This window comes from Lingula anatina, chromosome 10 (assembly GCF_051362555.1).
Source record: "Lingula anatina isolate TDL-2025a chromosome 10, LinAna3.0, whole genome shotgun sequence".
In the NCBI taxonomy this organism is placed as follows: domain Eukaryota; kingdom Metazoa; phylum Brachiopoda; class Lingulata; order Lingulida; family Lingulidae; genus Lingula; species Lingula anatina.
Window position 1 is genome coordinate 11,324,907 of NC_141776.1, and position 15,160 is coordinate 11,340,066.

The window sequence follows — 15,160 nt, forward strand, 5'->3', positions numbered from 1 at the left end:
GCTGATGATACACAAATTTTTTACATGTTGTAATGTAGAAAATCCTAATGAATCAATTGAAAAGCTGTCTAGGTGTATTGATGATCTATGAGGGTGGTTGATAATTAAGAAATTAGTTGAAAATCAATGATGGAAATATTTTAACTTGTAGTTGTAACCCAGCCACATAATCTGAAAATATCAGAAAAAAAATTGAACTCAAAATTGGATCCAGTATCATAAAGTCAATGCCCCATGCTAAGAATCTTGTTTTTTTTTTTTTTTTTTTTTTTTTTTTTTTTTTTTTTTTTTGTTGTTTAGATAGAACACTTTCTATGAATAAGCAAATTGCTAGCATAGCAAGTCAGCAGTATATAACATTAGGAACATAGGCGCAATGTGTAATCATCTCTCTGACTCTGCTGCAGCTACAGTTATAAATTGTTTAGTAACATCTAGATTGGATTATTGTAATTCTGTTTTAATAAAATTATATGTTTGTCCAAAAAACACATTTAAAGACTGCAGCGTATTCAGAACATCTCGGCTAGATTATATAACCCATACATCCATGAGTAACTATATTATCCCAGTTTTAAAAGAGTTACATTGGCTGCCTGACTGCAAGCCAGGATTTTATTAAATTTTTTAGTCTTTGTTCATGATGTTTTTTACAAAGTTGCATCGGTCACCTTTAAGTGAAATAGTCAGTCACTATGTTCCAGCAAGAAACCTGCGGTCTGTAGACAAAGTGATACTTAAAAGGGGTACGTACGGATAAAATTTAGTCCCAAAATATTACACGTCCCTATACTCCCGTTACCGATAGATACCCGGTACATAAAGGAAAAACGGAAAAAAACGTCTTTTTAGATTTAAATACCGATAGATCCGATTTTTTTACTGCTGTCCTATATATACCGGGTATTTGCGTTCCTATAGAAACGACGTCCTCATAAACCCACGTCCCTTAAATCCGTATACATACAGATCCACGTATTTTCAGATCCAAATACCGATAGATCCATTACAGGTACACTATTGCTCAAAATGGTTGGTGTACTACTCAGTAGACGATAGACGTGTAGACGCTAACGTACATGTATGTCTTGTTTGAACACCTAATAAATATATGGCCTAAATACATTAATAAATGAATAAATAATAAATATCAGATTGTAATTAAGTCAGATCACTAAGTGGGTCAGTATTCGCAGCCAGACTATCACTCGAAAGCCTCATACCTGTACCACAAGTTGATATGGGCCTTTTATAGCCGATTACGATGTCAGATAGATGGATCTAGCGGTACCTGGATCTAAAGATACGTGTGTTTATAGGAATCTGTTGGTGGATCTATCGGAACGTAAATTTAACGAGACGTGTATGTATAGAGACGTACATTTGTATCTATCGGGACGAATAAGCCCCTTATTTTATTGGGACGTTTATCTACTAGTATATGGCGGACCCCCAGTAAATATGAACCTAAATACTTCTTTTAAATCAGCAGCTCCAAAGGAATGGAATTTATTACCACTGGAAATCCGATCAATTGAGTCTACCAAGCATTTTAAAAAAGAATTGAAGACATACCTATTCAGGGGATTTTTTGACTAATCAACTTTTAAATTGATTTCACTAATTTTAAAGTAATTGCATTTGTGCACTGTAAGAAATAAGGCTGTTCTACTTATAATGTGTGCAAATAAGGCTGCTTTTAATTGCCTAGAATTCATTATTATAATATTTCTTAACAAACATATTTTAGTTATGAAGTGTAAATGCTTTTATGTGAGAATCCGTTTGTTTTATCTTAAATACTCTTAAAATACTCTTATAATGGATTAATTTTAGACTCGAAATAAATGTATTATTATTATTATTATTATTATTATTATTATTATTACCTTGTACAAGTGAAATGAACTAATGCTTTCTGTCATAATTCCGTCGATCGGATTTATGCCGTACTTGAGACCCCTCTACTTTTTCATCTTTTCCGGAAATGGAAATTGCATTGTGGGAAAGTGAGTCCTCTGGTCGCCAATTACGTATACTTGCATCAGATGCTTAAATCATGCCTGGATTTACTTGCTGTGTGCCTTACTGTTACAACAACAATAAGAGAGATAGACATTTGAGATTTTACAGGTTCCCAGCGGACACGGAGGAACGGAAAATATGGGTCGATAACATTGGTAGAGCTGGGAAGAAAGGGAAGTTCAGTAGGTTTGAGCCAACAATAGGGCACCGCGTTTGCTCTGAACACTTCGAAGGAGGGAAGAAAACGTACACTATCAGAAGACCGACGGTATTTAGGTACAAAACAGAAAAGGTCACTCAGTCTAGGAGAACTTTGATTAAACAAACGCTACATGTCACTGAGTCTGTAATGTCGGAAAATGCAAAAACAGACGTCGGACATCACGACGACCATTCCTACAGCAGCCCACATTCAGACATGGAGGACCTTCTGAAATCAGTGAAAGAAAAAAGTGGGATTATTCTTGAAATGGAGGACAAATTATGTGATATACAAAAAGAACTTTCAGAGACAACACAGCATCTTAAGCAATGTCAGACCGACTTAGAACAGACAAAGAAGAAGGCAGAGGAAAATGATGTGTGGGAAGAACGTTATAAAGATCTCCAGAAAAAACTTGAAGAAGAGAAAAAGAAAGAAAACACTTTCAGCATGGAGTCTTTGAAAGAGAAACCAGAAGCTATTAAGTTTTACACAGGGTTTTCTTCCTATGCAGAATTCAAGAACTTTCATGACTTTCTGTCTCCAGATATATCTGATATGTACTGCTGGGATTCAAATTACCATGACAAAGACACACCAAGAGGAAAATACACCTGTTCTTTAGATTCAGAAGATGAACTACTTCTTGTCTTGACCAGGCTGAGAGTTGGATTACTAGAAGAAGACCTCGCTTTCAGGTATTAGTTAATATTTATGTACTGCCTATACAGTAGACTCACAGTACTTATATGTGTTCTTTATATTATATTCAAGTGCATGTTGGACTTCATTTACACCTTTAATTTATGTTCACCTTTTTGAGAAAATGATTGATTTAAAAGAAACTGACCTAGCATTTGTTTCATTGATTGGTTTATATTTTCATGTGTTGCTAGGATGGGAGTAGGTGTAGCTACAGTTTCAAGGATTTGCAGGACATATTTTGAGCTGATGCATTTTCGCTTCCGGCAGTTGCCCATCTGGCCATCTAAGGAAATTGTAGAAGCCACTATGCCACAGTGCTTCAAAGAAGAGTATCCATCTACCAGGGTCATTTTGGACTGCACAGAACTTTTCATTGAAAAGCCATCGGGATACATTACACAGTCGGAGACGTATTCTTCCTACAAAAGTCACAATACTGTCAAAGGACTTGTGGGAATAGCACCAAATGGATTTATCAGTTATGTGTCAGATTTGGCTCCTGGGCACACTTCAGACAAAGAAATGACAGAACTTAGTGGACTTGTGGATCTGATGGATGAGGGGGATTCTGTCATGGCCGACCAAGGATTCCTAATTGATGAACATCTCGCGAAGAGGAAGGTAAAATTGAATATCCCTCCATTTATTGGTTCTCAGGGACAACTTAGTCCAGCTGAAGAGGAAGAAACAAGAAGAATTGCCAGGCTCAAAATTCATGTGGAACGTGTTATCGGGAAAATTAAAAACTATCGTTTATTGAATTATGTATTTCCAAACTCAATGGCTAGTGATTTGAACAAGATATGGGTCATATGTTGTTATTTAGTGAACCTATGCACAGAACCATTATTGTCTGAATGACTGGTAAAATTATCATGTGCAGACTGAAAACTGTTCAGACTGTTCTGATTAACTAGGATGTCCGAAACTCGAGAAACAAGAATGTTAATATCTTTTAAAATGTATTTGGAAAGTAAAAATGTTCCATCACAGATGCCTTTAATCACAGTAACAAAACTTGTTTGTAAGGAAATATTTTTTGGAATGTAAACTTAAGAAGCACCATCATAATGTCTAGGGAGACTTGATTTTACTGATACAGCACCAAGCTACAATAAAAGGTACATCACATATTCTGTAAACTACACATTATGTGACATAAATATGGTAAAAACGCCAAATGGATAAATCTCATCCGATCATGTACATGTATGTACGTAGTAAGTAATACAATGTGTTGAATGCCAAAATGGAGAATATATCTCATCCAACTATGTACCTGTATATAATAAGTAATACAATGTGTTGAATAATAAAATATCTCAAATATCATCACAGTTATACATTTACTCGATATGCTCAGTATCAAAATGCTCAGTGCCAAAAATTGCCATTATAAATTGAATGCTTTCAATACAGAGAATATTATCACAGTGAATAAAGAATAAATGTTGGGGGTGGTGGGCTCATGACCTAGTTAGATTCCACTTTACCAGAATAACACGATTCAGAGCTGGGCCTCTGAGGACGTGTATTTTTACGAATAAAGAAAAAATAAATAAAAAAGGTTTCCATTAAAGAAGACAAATAAACCAAAGTTGTAACACTTGAGCTCATAATTTCTCAATGTCTTACACTTTGACCTGTACTTATAATGATTTGATTGTGTGTACAATCTCTTGCCTCTAAACACGCCTTGACTCAAAATTTCTGGAACAAAAGCATTCCTGTAGAAATTTGACATCTTGGGTAAAATTGTAGTCTGCCACAAGACACTATTGAAGTGCACTCTCTGGACAAATACCTCAGCAGCCACTAGCCCCTGAAGGGTCTAATCTTGGGGGGGGGTTTGAAGCTGTTGTCAGTCACCATCCCATCTTCAGAGGCACCCAGAAAATGGTGGTGTGGTTGGATCACCAACCCTGCCTTGTCCAGACTGACTGGAGACCCTGTGACCTCTTTCAACATCCTACATAAAGTTTTGAAAACTTGCAGTTAAAATATATCCTTCATATGGTAACAGTGCAAATATTATACAGCGTACAACTTGATCAGATTATGTTTAAATTGTCTTACCATGGGTATGTATGCAATCTTAACCCCCCCCCCCCCCCCTCTACACTGGGCATGACGTGTAGCAATATTTGTGAACAAGGTGAAGTTAAAACTGATTACTGCAAAATGCAAAACATAAGTGTGCACGCTAAAATTGTTATTATTATTATTATTATTATTATAACACGAGTCAGTGCTTTTAATGACTAAATTATCTCTTCAAAATATGTGTGTACCTGTAGCAATTAATGGCAACTTCTTCATGTTCAATTCCATGCCTCATGGCAGGACAAGACACTGGTGCATCATACTGCAGAATCTTCCGCACTTTGTTTAATACAATCAGTCTTGTACACACACACACACACACACACACACACACACACACACGCATAAAAAAAAACAAAGAAAAATTGTTGACAATGACAATAATAAAAAAATCATTTTTCTTCAAACACAATGTCTAAGGCACCAAACACATTCTAAACAACTAAGAACCATTTTACTTGATAACAGTTTGTTAATTGAACCAAAAACTCACGAAATAGATATACACATTCACTAGTGTAACAATTTCAAATATGGTAAACAATATAATTATCTAAGAAGCAGTCAATGTTACACACCCTGAGCTTCAGAGCTAACTTGACACTAACCTTTTCACTGTAGCCTATCTCCATCGTGTCAAGTAACCTCTGACCAGATTCGATTGCCTCCGCCGCCCGCCAATCAAATTTAAAAGCCCGCACTCAATGACTCATTAAACGATCTAGCCAATGAACGCGAACGAGTCAAAGCGCGCTTTGTTCAAATCCGGACCAATCAAAGATAAGGCTGAATATCAGGGACTTGCCGTAACCTGTGGGCAGCACGCAAATTACATCGTCTCTCAGTAGATAATGATGCAGGGCCTCAAACTGCTAGACCCTATGGTTTCAATTCCGATTTACTCATATTTTGCAAAGAATCAAGAGATAACTTAACACATTCTTTTTCGTAGTCACTCGCCTTGCTTTCTTTGTGTACGGTAATACACTCGGAACTACTCGGATGTCTCCGCACTCGACAATAACTATGTTGTTAGTATGGAGCTTGCGGAATCAGCCGAGGATTGCCGATTGACGGTCAACCAATCAGCGTTTTCACCAAACTTTGGTGAAAAATTTTGAAACATGGATTTGATTGGCTTATATAAACTAGGTCAAACTATTTTCGTCAGAGGTTACTTGACACGATGAAGATAGGCTACAGTGAAGAGGTTAGTGTCAAGTTAGCTCTGAAGCTCAGGGTGATGTTACAGGTCACACCCATTTAACTCAGACCACTGGAAGGTGTTAATTACAGTCGAAAGACCATAGATGTGGCGCATCTTAACTGAACAGATCACACCTGGTGCCTTATCAGGGATTTAATCAGTTGACCAAAGAGCAGTGTGCATGCATGTCAGTATTACTTGTATAGTCAGCAACAGGCAATCTTTGCATTCCATTTTTTTCTCAAAAACTACTAAATTAAGATATTCTTCGCCATGACATACGAAAACATAGAGCATTGCAACATGATATGATACATACAGTAGGGCCTATGTCCACACTAATGACATAAAATAGCTCGCACGAAAATGCAGTAGTATCGAAGTAGCAAAAAAGCATTAACGCAGTAGTGGTGTGGAGCAAATTTGCAGTAAAAATGCAGCATAGCCTACTGCAATTCTACTCCAAAAAGTACATGGGTTTGTACAGAGAGGAGCATTAATGCAACTTAGATTAGCAGCATGATAGAAGCATGTTTCAAATATGCTAATTAGCTCCCAAATCGAAGCAGATTTGAAGCATGTTTGCAGTATGATTGCAGTAGTCTACTGCGGTTTGCAGTATGATTGCAGTAGTCTAAGTTGCAGTTTGCAGTATGATTGCAGTAGTCTACTGCGGTTTGCAGTATAATTGCAGTAGTCTACTGCGGTTTGCAGTATGATTGCAGTAGTCTACTGCGCTGGACTATCTACTGCGTTTTCTTGCGGGAGCGATCTATGGCAGATAAAGCTGTGGTGTCAGCTCATTATTTTGATTTTATAACAAATATAATGTGCCTCTCTCACATATTTTCATTACGAAAAGTATTTTTAAAAACTCTGAAAGAAGGACGGTCAAGGCTCGGAGGCTTACTAGAAGAGGTGGATTAACAGCGCCATGTTTAAACTGAGAAATAAAACAATTACATTGTTTGACTCACCGTTCAACTAAGTCTGGTTTCTTTCCTGTTGTTGATGCGCACTTCGTATTTCCGCAAAAGATGAAAGAGGCTAATATGTTGATTACCTCTGTCTGCCCCCATGTTGCGTGTGTGTTTGTGTGTGTGTGTGTGGGGGGGGGGGGGGGGGTATTGTCCTACGGACATTGTCCTAATCGCGTCCATTGCTGTCGCCATTTGCAGCATTTGTTTACTTTTTGTCGGACTAATGATATTTTTTGTTTACATTAGATTTAATAAGATGCTGCTCCTGATAATCATCGTGCATTGTGCTTAGTCAGTTATCCCACAGTAAAGTCCCCGCATAATAACACTGTAATATAAATGTCAACCTATATAGTGCAATATCTGGAACTAAAACATGATTGCACGTGGATGTTAACATTTAAGTCACACGTGACTTTTCCTAATACAATATATTGCTGTTTATCTAGATGTGTACCTGTTACAGCGAGTAATCAAATATGCTCGTTTATTGATATTTCTAGAAAAGGTCTAAAGAAGGACGTCGGAGGAGAAAGGAATCCATATGAGAATGAAAATAAGTGAATTGCGTTGTCGTTGGTAAGGAATCGATATCAAAGTCAGCGCTGGGTTCTAGCAAAATGCCACTACAAAACCTTTCTGTTTGAGTTCTTACTACACTTAAGCTAGTGAATAACAATATATGAGGTTATATGTCCGGAAAAGGCGCCTTCCTTTCAACAACGAAGCCAATTGAAGTCTGTTGTCGCATCACCCCTAGTCAACCCATCACAACAGACTGATTGATTAATTCTTCAGGAGAACTCCGACAAATTTCCCGTTATAACCTGTTATCTTTGATCATGAAACCCCAAACGCTACGTGCCTAAGTTTTGAAGTCTTCTCTTGCATATAGCCGGTAAGTATCCCTTTCAATAGAAGGAATACAATTTTGCTTATGAGAAAGTATGGCATATGAAAGTAAGAGAAAAAATCAGTACACGTTTTGAGGCATCAAAACAGGCGATTGTGACAAAAATGCAGAAGGCTTTGCCGTCATTGGTGAGATTGGTGATGAGAGAAAAAATGTTTGCAACTATTACTGGAATAACAAAGGGAAAGATTTAAAACAATCTTTTAATGACGTATGTACGTAGGTTTTTCTACATCTCGCACAAAATGCTCCTAATGAAGGATAAACGAAGGTTATTTCAATCTGACGGGAGGAAAGGGTACGCAACCCGAATGGACACGAGGCTTATTTTTTAATCTTCAGTCTTGATATGACTTTGTTGTCGGTGACGAAGGAATTAACAGCCTTCGGCATAAGGATGCTTTACTTTTTATCCTCAGTAACATACCACTTGAGCTGCTGCTATCCAAATTCTGTATTAGTCGAAATTGGCATTTTAGCCGAATATTACAACGTGCGTTTTTAGTGCGATATTCCTCCGTGGCTGACACTGACCAAACTCAAAATGTTCAATTCCTCTGATTTTGAGATCTACATATCGCAGCTGGAACAAGTCCTTTTACCGCCGTCTCGGGAGGTCCTTCTTACGTTATCATTAATCGCCGTACTGATGAACATTGTTTCTTTGACAACCTTGGGGCGATTAAGAAGGCCACTTACCACATTTCAAGTCAATTTGGTGAATTTGGCAGTGTCGGATCTAATGCTCGCCGTGACCATGGCAGTAGCAATATGCGTCAATATCTACATTCAGGCAAAGATTCCATCTTCCCAGAACACTAGTGAGTCAGTCGATGGTGCGTCTATCATTGATGAGACGACCAACCTAACCGAGAACGCTACAAGTATGACGTTTGGTGAAGACAAGGCCACCCATGCCGAGAACATCCCAGTTGGTTTAATAAACTTAGCTTGCTTTGAGAGGTTTACCGTTTGCCTAATGAGTTATTTCACTCTATTGCCTCTGATGGCCACTACCTCGCTCGTCTACCACCAACTCACCACCGTATGGTATCCCTTGGATTTGACCAAGAAGTTCAACAATAAACCATTGGCGTTTTTCGTGATCTTGTCCTATCTCATCCCTGCGGTCTCCTTCTCCGTGGGAATCACCTTCAAGTATATAAAGGAACCCCAAGATGGTTGCTTAGCTACTCTGATGTCTCAGCCAGTGTATTTAGCCGTCAGTGGAACTGTCAGTATAACAACAGCCATAGCATTCGTTGGCAACACGGTCATGTTAGCCTTACTTCTCTGCAAAGCTCGGAAACACATGTCACAGGCCCCATCATCGAAGGATATGGCGAAAGCAGCGTTCAAACTTAGCCTAACTATAGCGATGTTGTGGGCTACCGTCTTTGCCCTCTGGAGCACCGGCGTCGTGGCTTTTATGATTTATTTCTTGTTTGATTTGATCCCTTCGCCCATCCCTGAAAATTTCAGTATTGTTAATGTCGTTGCCATTAATTTGTATATGCTGAATCCACTTGTGGACCCTATCATATATGGCCTGCGTATTCCGGAAGTCAAACAAGCATATATGCTCATGTTGTGCTTTAATAATCCCAAAAAACTTAACAGCGAGACGTCCATCGATGTAGACACGCTACAAATGAGGTCAGTGGAATCTCAAAGTACTCGAAAATCGGATGTCTCGTTTGTAGTGGAAAATGTTTAATGCTTTCTCTTTCTTGTGGAAGGGCCCATTTTCCTTGTGTAGAACAAAAAGCAAGGTCAATTTGGTGCGTGGCAAATTCTCTGTCCATGTCCACGCTTTTGGGTATGGTTGACGAACTTTTAATATTCAATTGATTGTAATGTTGGCGGTGGTGTATGTAGTTATATAGTAGTTTGGTATGACATTTTGCTTAAATGCCGTGGATCATGATTCAGAAGATATGCATCACTAATTCTGTTTGTTGTATTTATCATTGCGTAATGTTAGTTTGCTATTTTACAAATACTGGTGAACACAAATAGATAATTGCACATTTTGTTTTTGTTTATTTTCATTATATGCTTTTAAGATTTAAAGAAATACCGTAACAGGGCCAAACTTTATGGCCCCAGGGGATGGTGGTCCTGCTTTCGTGAATATGTTACGGCGTTGTGTGAGTCTTTATAAACAGGGAGAACTCTGCAGTTTTGTTTTAAACAATTGTCTTGACGAGATTTCCAACAAAAAGGGAAAAATAAATGAATGAACGCTGATAACAGTTTGCCTGACTTGAAGCCATACTGGGTAAGGTATTCACTGGCCTTGGTGTAAGTCAGATCGTTGGACCCAGGGTGTTGTGGTTCTTTTGCATTACATTGATTATTTTATGAAGTATGCCTCTATTTAGGCGCTATAAGGGCAGTTTTTAAGGAGAGACCATTCAGAAAACAATAACGACCGTGTGTGTGTGTGTTCTTTGCCCACAGCTTCCTGTGTTAAACCCCGGTCACACCTACACGACGCAGGGTCGGCGCACGGCCGACGCGCTGAAAAAAATTGGCAATTTTGGCTAGCGCGCTGTAAAGCCTAGGTCCCAACTACGTTTTGGACGCACGGTTTTTATGTTCCTTGCGTCCGTCTAGGACGTAGCTAGATCGCAGGGAATCAAGTAAAGCCTACGACCCAACCGAACGTACGTGCTGCTACGTATGGTCTACGGCCAAAAAATGGGGAAAACGTGGGAGTTCGTGCGTGAGGAGCACGTCCATCGTGCGACTTTAGGAGACGCATACAGCACGTAGAAACTTTTGGACATGATCAACAGCCGCTACGTGCGATCTAGCTACTTCCTAGCTGGACGCAAGGAACCAAAAAACCGTGCGTCTAAAACGTATTTGGGACCTAGTCTTAACTTTTCGACATGATCAACAGGCGCTACGTGCAATCTAGCTACATCCTAGCCTGACGCAAGGAACCTAAAAACCGTGAGGCCAAAACGCGCCGGGCGACAGTTATGCATTCGTTTATATTCGCTCTTGTGCGTCTGAGTTTTTGTGCATGCATAAAAATGTGCATTCACCTCAACGCATGAACTTACACGTCAAAAGGTCGCTCGGCATTCGCAGAGGCCGCTGGACCAGCGTTAATCAGACGTTGCATAAACGCTAAGTGTTCGTTTCAAATTCGTTGTCTTTGGCGTAGCGAGCATACAGCATGCTTCCAATGCATGTGTAGCGAACATGCAGCGACTGTAAACGGGTGCTAAACGAATCTTTAACGAACCAGAAGGAACGTTGAACGGCTCTATAACGCAGCCAGCGTTATTGTAGCGCGCCTGTGTTCCTAGCGTGTCCCGAGCATGCGGGTCCCGAGCCTAGCATGTATTCATGGTGTATACATAAATGGGTCCTCTGTATCCATATCAATTCTCCACTTTTGCTGAATAACCGCTGCATAATATGGAAGACCTTGACAGGCTGCGATTAAAATACGAAACTGCAGTTCACCAACACTCTCATAACGTCATGGAACTTGCACTCCACCAAGCCTGTGACAAAGGAAGCATTCTGGCGAACCGTTTCCAAGTTCTACTAAGGACAATGCAGTGCGTTCTGTAGGTGTGACCGGGCCTTTAGTGACTAACGTAATTGAAAAATATGTAACTTTTAAATAAGATATAAACGTGGAAAGCATGCAGTTCTTCGGGTCTTAACAAAACCTTGCTAAAAGACTGCGAAGGGTGAAAAAGACTTTTTTTTTTTAGAAAATTGGTTCATCTTGGTTTTTAAAAAATAATCGGCTTTCTGAATGTAGTTTAATGCAGTAAGTGTATTATATTTGCATTCTAGCAAAGAGATCTCGCGCAAAAATAACTATAATAATTCCGACGAAATCTGTTTACCTGAATTTAAGAGTGTGGGACATTTTTTAAATTCATTGTATCAGTGTTTTCTTAATATATTTCTGTACTTACTGTAAGTTATTATTAAATGTGATTAGGAGGCCCCTGATATTTTATCTTGATTTTACTTCGTCTCTCAGATATTAGTTACATCGCTCCAAGCTCCTAACTGGAATAGTTCATAAGATGGGATTCGTTTGAAAGAACTCGCACGAAAATGCAGTAGTATCGAAGTAGCAAAAAAGCATTAACGCAGTAGTGGTGCGGAGTAAATTTGCAGTAGAAATGCAGCATAGCCTACTGCAATTCTACTCCAAAAAGTACATAGGTTTGTACAGAGAGGAGCATCAGTAGATTAGCAGCACGATAGAAGCATGTTTCAAATATGCTAATTAGCCCCCAAATCGAAGCAGATTTGAAGCATGTTTGCAGTATGATTGCAGTAGTCTACTGCGCTGGACTATCTAATGCGTTAATTTTCTTGCGGGAAGGGAGGCAACCGAGTTACAAATATACTGTCGTTTGGAGGATTTCACTCTGCCTCCTTATAAAAAAGACAGTAAAAAAAAGAGTAGATATATGTGAACTGAAAATTCAAAAATAAATAGTGACAGCAAGAGAAAAAAGTAAGACGACCTTGGGGGCTCTCTGTAACGTAAAGGTACTTCATTAATGGGTAGGAACACTTCAATCGCCGTTAATCTACTCAGTGCTTCTCTCCGCGTCAAAGTATATGCTTATGATACTGCTAATTTGCGGCGACTGGTGTCTGTCCTCATCTAGTGCAAAGAATCTATATTCAAAGAATCTATGTTCTACTAATTTTTCCAAAAGCATAAAATATATATTCAAATTATCTGAAATCAATGCACCAGAACAGCGAGTATGAAGTAAATCTTTACTTAGTCCAAAAATGACAAATGACAATAATGAATAATATATAATACTGAAAAGAAAAATATTTTCGACTAGTGCGAAATGACGATAAAATGCAAGTAACTGAAGGAAAAGTCAAACATATTTAATAGAATAGCAATTTTAACAAAGGAAATTTAAATCTACAATATATCTTTAAGCCCTCGACACTTTTATATGACACGTATACAATATTACTTTTATCACAATGACAAAAAATAAAGGTTATACCTTATTATTTCTCATAGTTATTGATTAAAAAAGTCATAAGTATGTTTTACATAAACTGCATGGATACAGACCTCTGAGGCCAGACAAATTGATGTGTTAATTAACGAGCGCAACCAACAATAATTTTTAGAAAATAAGATTCGTTTTCTTCTGGCACCTATTTTCTTTTTTCAAATGAGGAAAAATGCCTTGGTCATTGTTTCGGTAGGAGGGGAATTTTTACAATTGACCGCATTAAAAACGTACTTTAACGTTGATGTTTTTATGCTCAAAAATCGCCCACACTATGAATTTGTTATTTGCCCACCATAAATGAATAAAGGAATAAATAAGCAAGAAAAATCGATCCTAAAAAAAAAAAACTGATTTATCATATGTTTAAAAGGCAAAACAATATAGAAATGAATATAGTAAAAACTCGTTGACCGATCCGGTTTGGAGATGGTCGCCGCAATCCATCAATTTGTCCGGCCTCATAAAGCTGTTTTACCACTAGGTTTAGAAAAATGTGTAGTTTAATTGATTTTTAGATCAGGTGTACATTATACTTTTTTATCATCAATCAAACTATTATGCATCTAATACACGCGCTCTATTTCGTTTTGTAATCCAAGACAGTAGCAAACATAACGCATGAACATGTACGTATAGTTACTCATCTTCCTATACTCAACAAGTACCACTGTCAGTAAATTAATTTGGTGAAAATGTACTGACAAATAGTTAATACAAATCTGTTTAAAGATTAAAACAATTTCATCTTAGAGACAATTACTATACAAAAACAAGACATGTAAAACACCAGCACCTAGGAAAATATATCCAGAACAGAAACCGTAACAGATTTGGACCATTAACGAAAGGGGAAGGTTTTATATACATTTTTAACCCTCATCCACAAGGAAATGGAACCCTACGTAAACCCTGAAACCGGGCCTCAGAGGCCCGGTGTACCATGAAAATCTGACTCCCCCAAAAAAACATTCAAAAATCTAATTTAATTTGAGTAAATAACTATTATCTTGTAGTATGCATAATGGAGGACACATTGGCACTTTTTGTTAGTTTGCAGGTGAAAATTTTCATGAAAAAAAAAAAAATTAAAGATTTGTATTTTACCACCCAAGGACTCCCCTAAGAAAAAGCTATTTATTTGACATTTGATGACCATTTCAACATCTTTTCTTTGAGGATACTTTATGAGGAATATATTGAAAGTACTTGAAAGTTTAATGGTTAAAAAATTGGGTGAAAAAAATAATAATAAAAAAAAAAACACATTAAAAATAAGAAAAATTAAAGATTTATATTCTAACAACCAATGACCCCCCTATGAAAAAGCTATTTATTTTATATTTGATGATCATTCTGACATCTTTTCTTTGAGGATACTTTATGAGGAATATATTGAAAGTACTTGAAAGTTTGATGGTTAAAAAATTGGGTGAAAAAAATAATAAAAAAACACATGAAAAATAAGAAAAATTAAAGATTTGTATTCTAACACCCAATGACTCCCCTATGAAAAGGCTATCTATTTGATATTTGATGATCATTCCGACATCTTTTCTTTAAGGATACTTAATTAAGAATATATTGGAAATATTTGAAAGTTTGAATGGTAAAATACTGGGTATGCTATATAAGAAGAATTCAGTAAAAAGGCGATGGGGCCAATTTCTTGAGTTAAAAATGTAGCATTTTGACATGGAAGTGCAAAACCTACAGGTAGTAAGATGAATACTTGTTTTAAAAATATTCACCAAAATTTTCACCACCAAACTTTCAAATAATAACAAAATGTACATCTCTGTGCAAACTGTGTAGAAAACAATGGTATGGTGACTGAATATAAAATAGGTCCTTTTCTTTATGGGAATCCAAATCTCATGGGTATAAAAATGAAGATTTTCATGATTTATTTTTCATTCTTTCACTCACTATTTTATCGTCAAACTTTCAAATATTTCCAATATATTTTTCATAAAGTATCCTAATAGA

General features: G+C 37.5%; 1 protein-coding gene and 1 long non-coding RNA gene across 2 annotated transcripts; one reads left to right on the forward strand and one right to left on the reverse strand.

Moving 5' to 3' along the window:
- The first annotated feature begins 1,982 nt into the window (after positions 1 to 1,982).
- Positions 1,983 to 4,264, forward strand: LOC106155487 (uncharacterized). Its single transcript, XM_013530364.2, has 2 exons — positions 1,983 to 2,925; positions 3,124 to 4,264. Exons 1-2 carry the CDS (start codon positions 2,060 to 2,062, stop codon positions 3,791 to 3,793), a joined length of 1,536 nt encoding a protein of 511 aa, XP_013385818.2. The 5' UTR covers positions 1,983 to 2,059; the 3' UTR covers positions 3,794 to 4,264.
- LOC147759582 (uncharacterized) lies at positions 4,238 to 5,329 on the reverse strand. The gene is made up of 2 exons (XR_015331348.1): positions 5,224 to 5,329; positions 4,238 to 4,901 (listed from the first exon to the last, which is right to left on the reverse strand). It is a non-coding gene; the product is annotated as an uncharacterized LOC147759582 (long non-coding RNA).
- Positions 5,330 to 15,160: the final 9,831 nt, after the last annotated feature.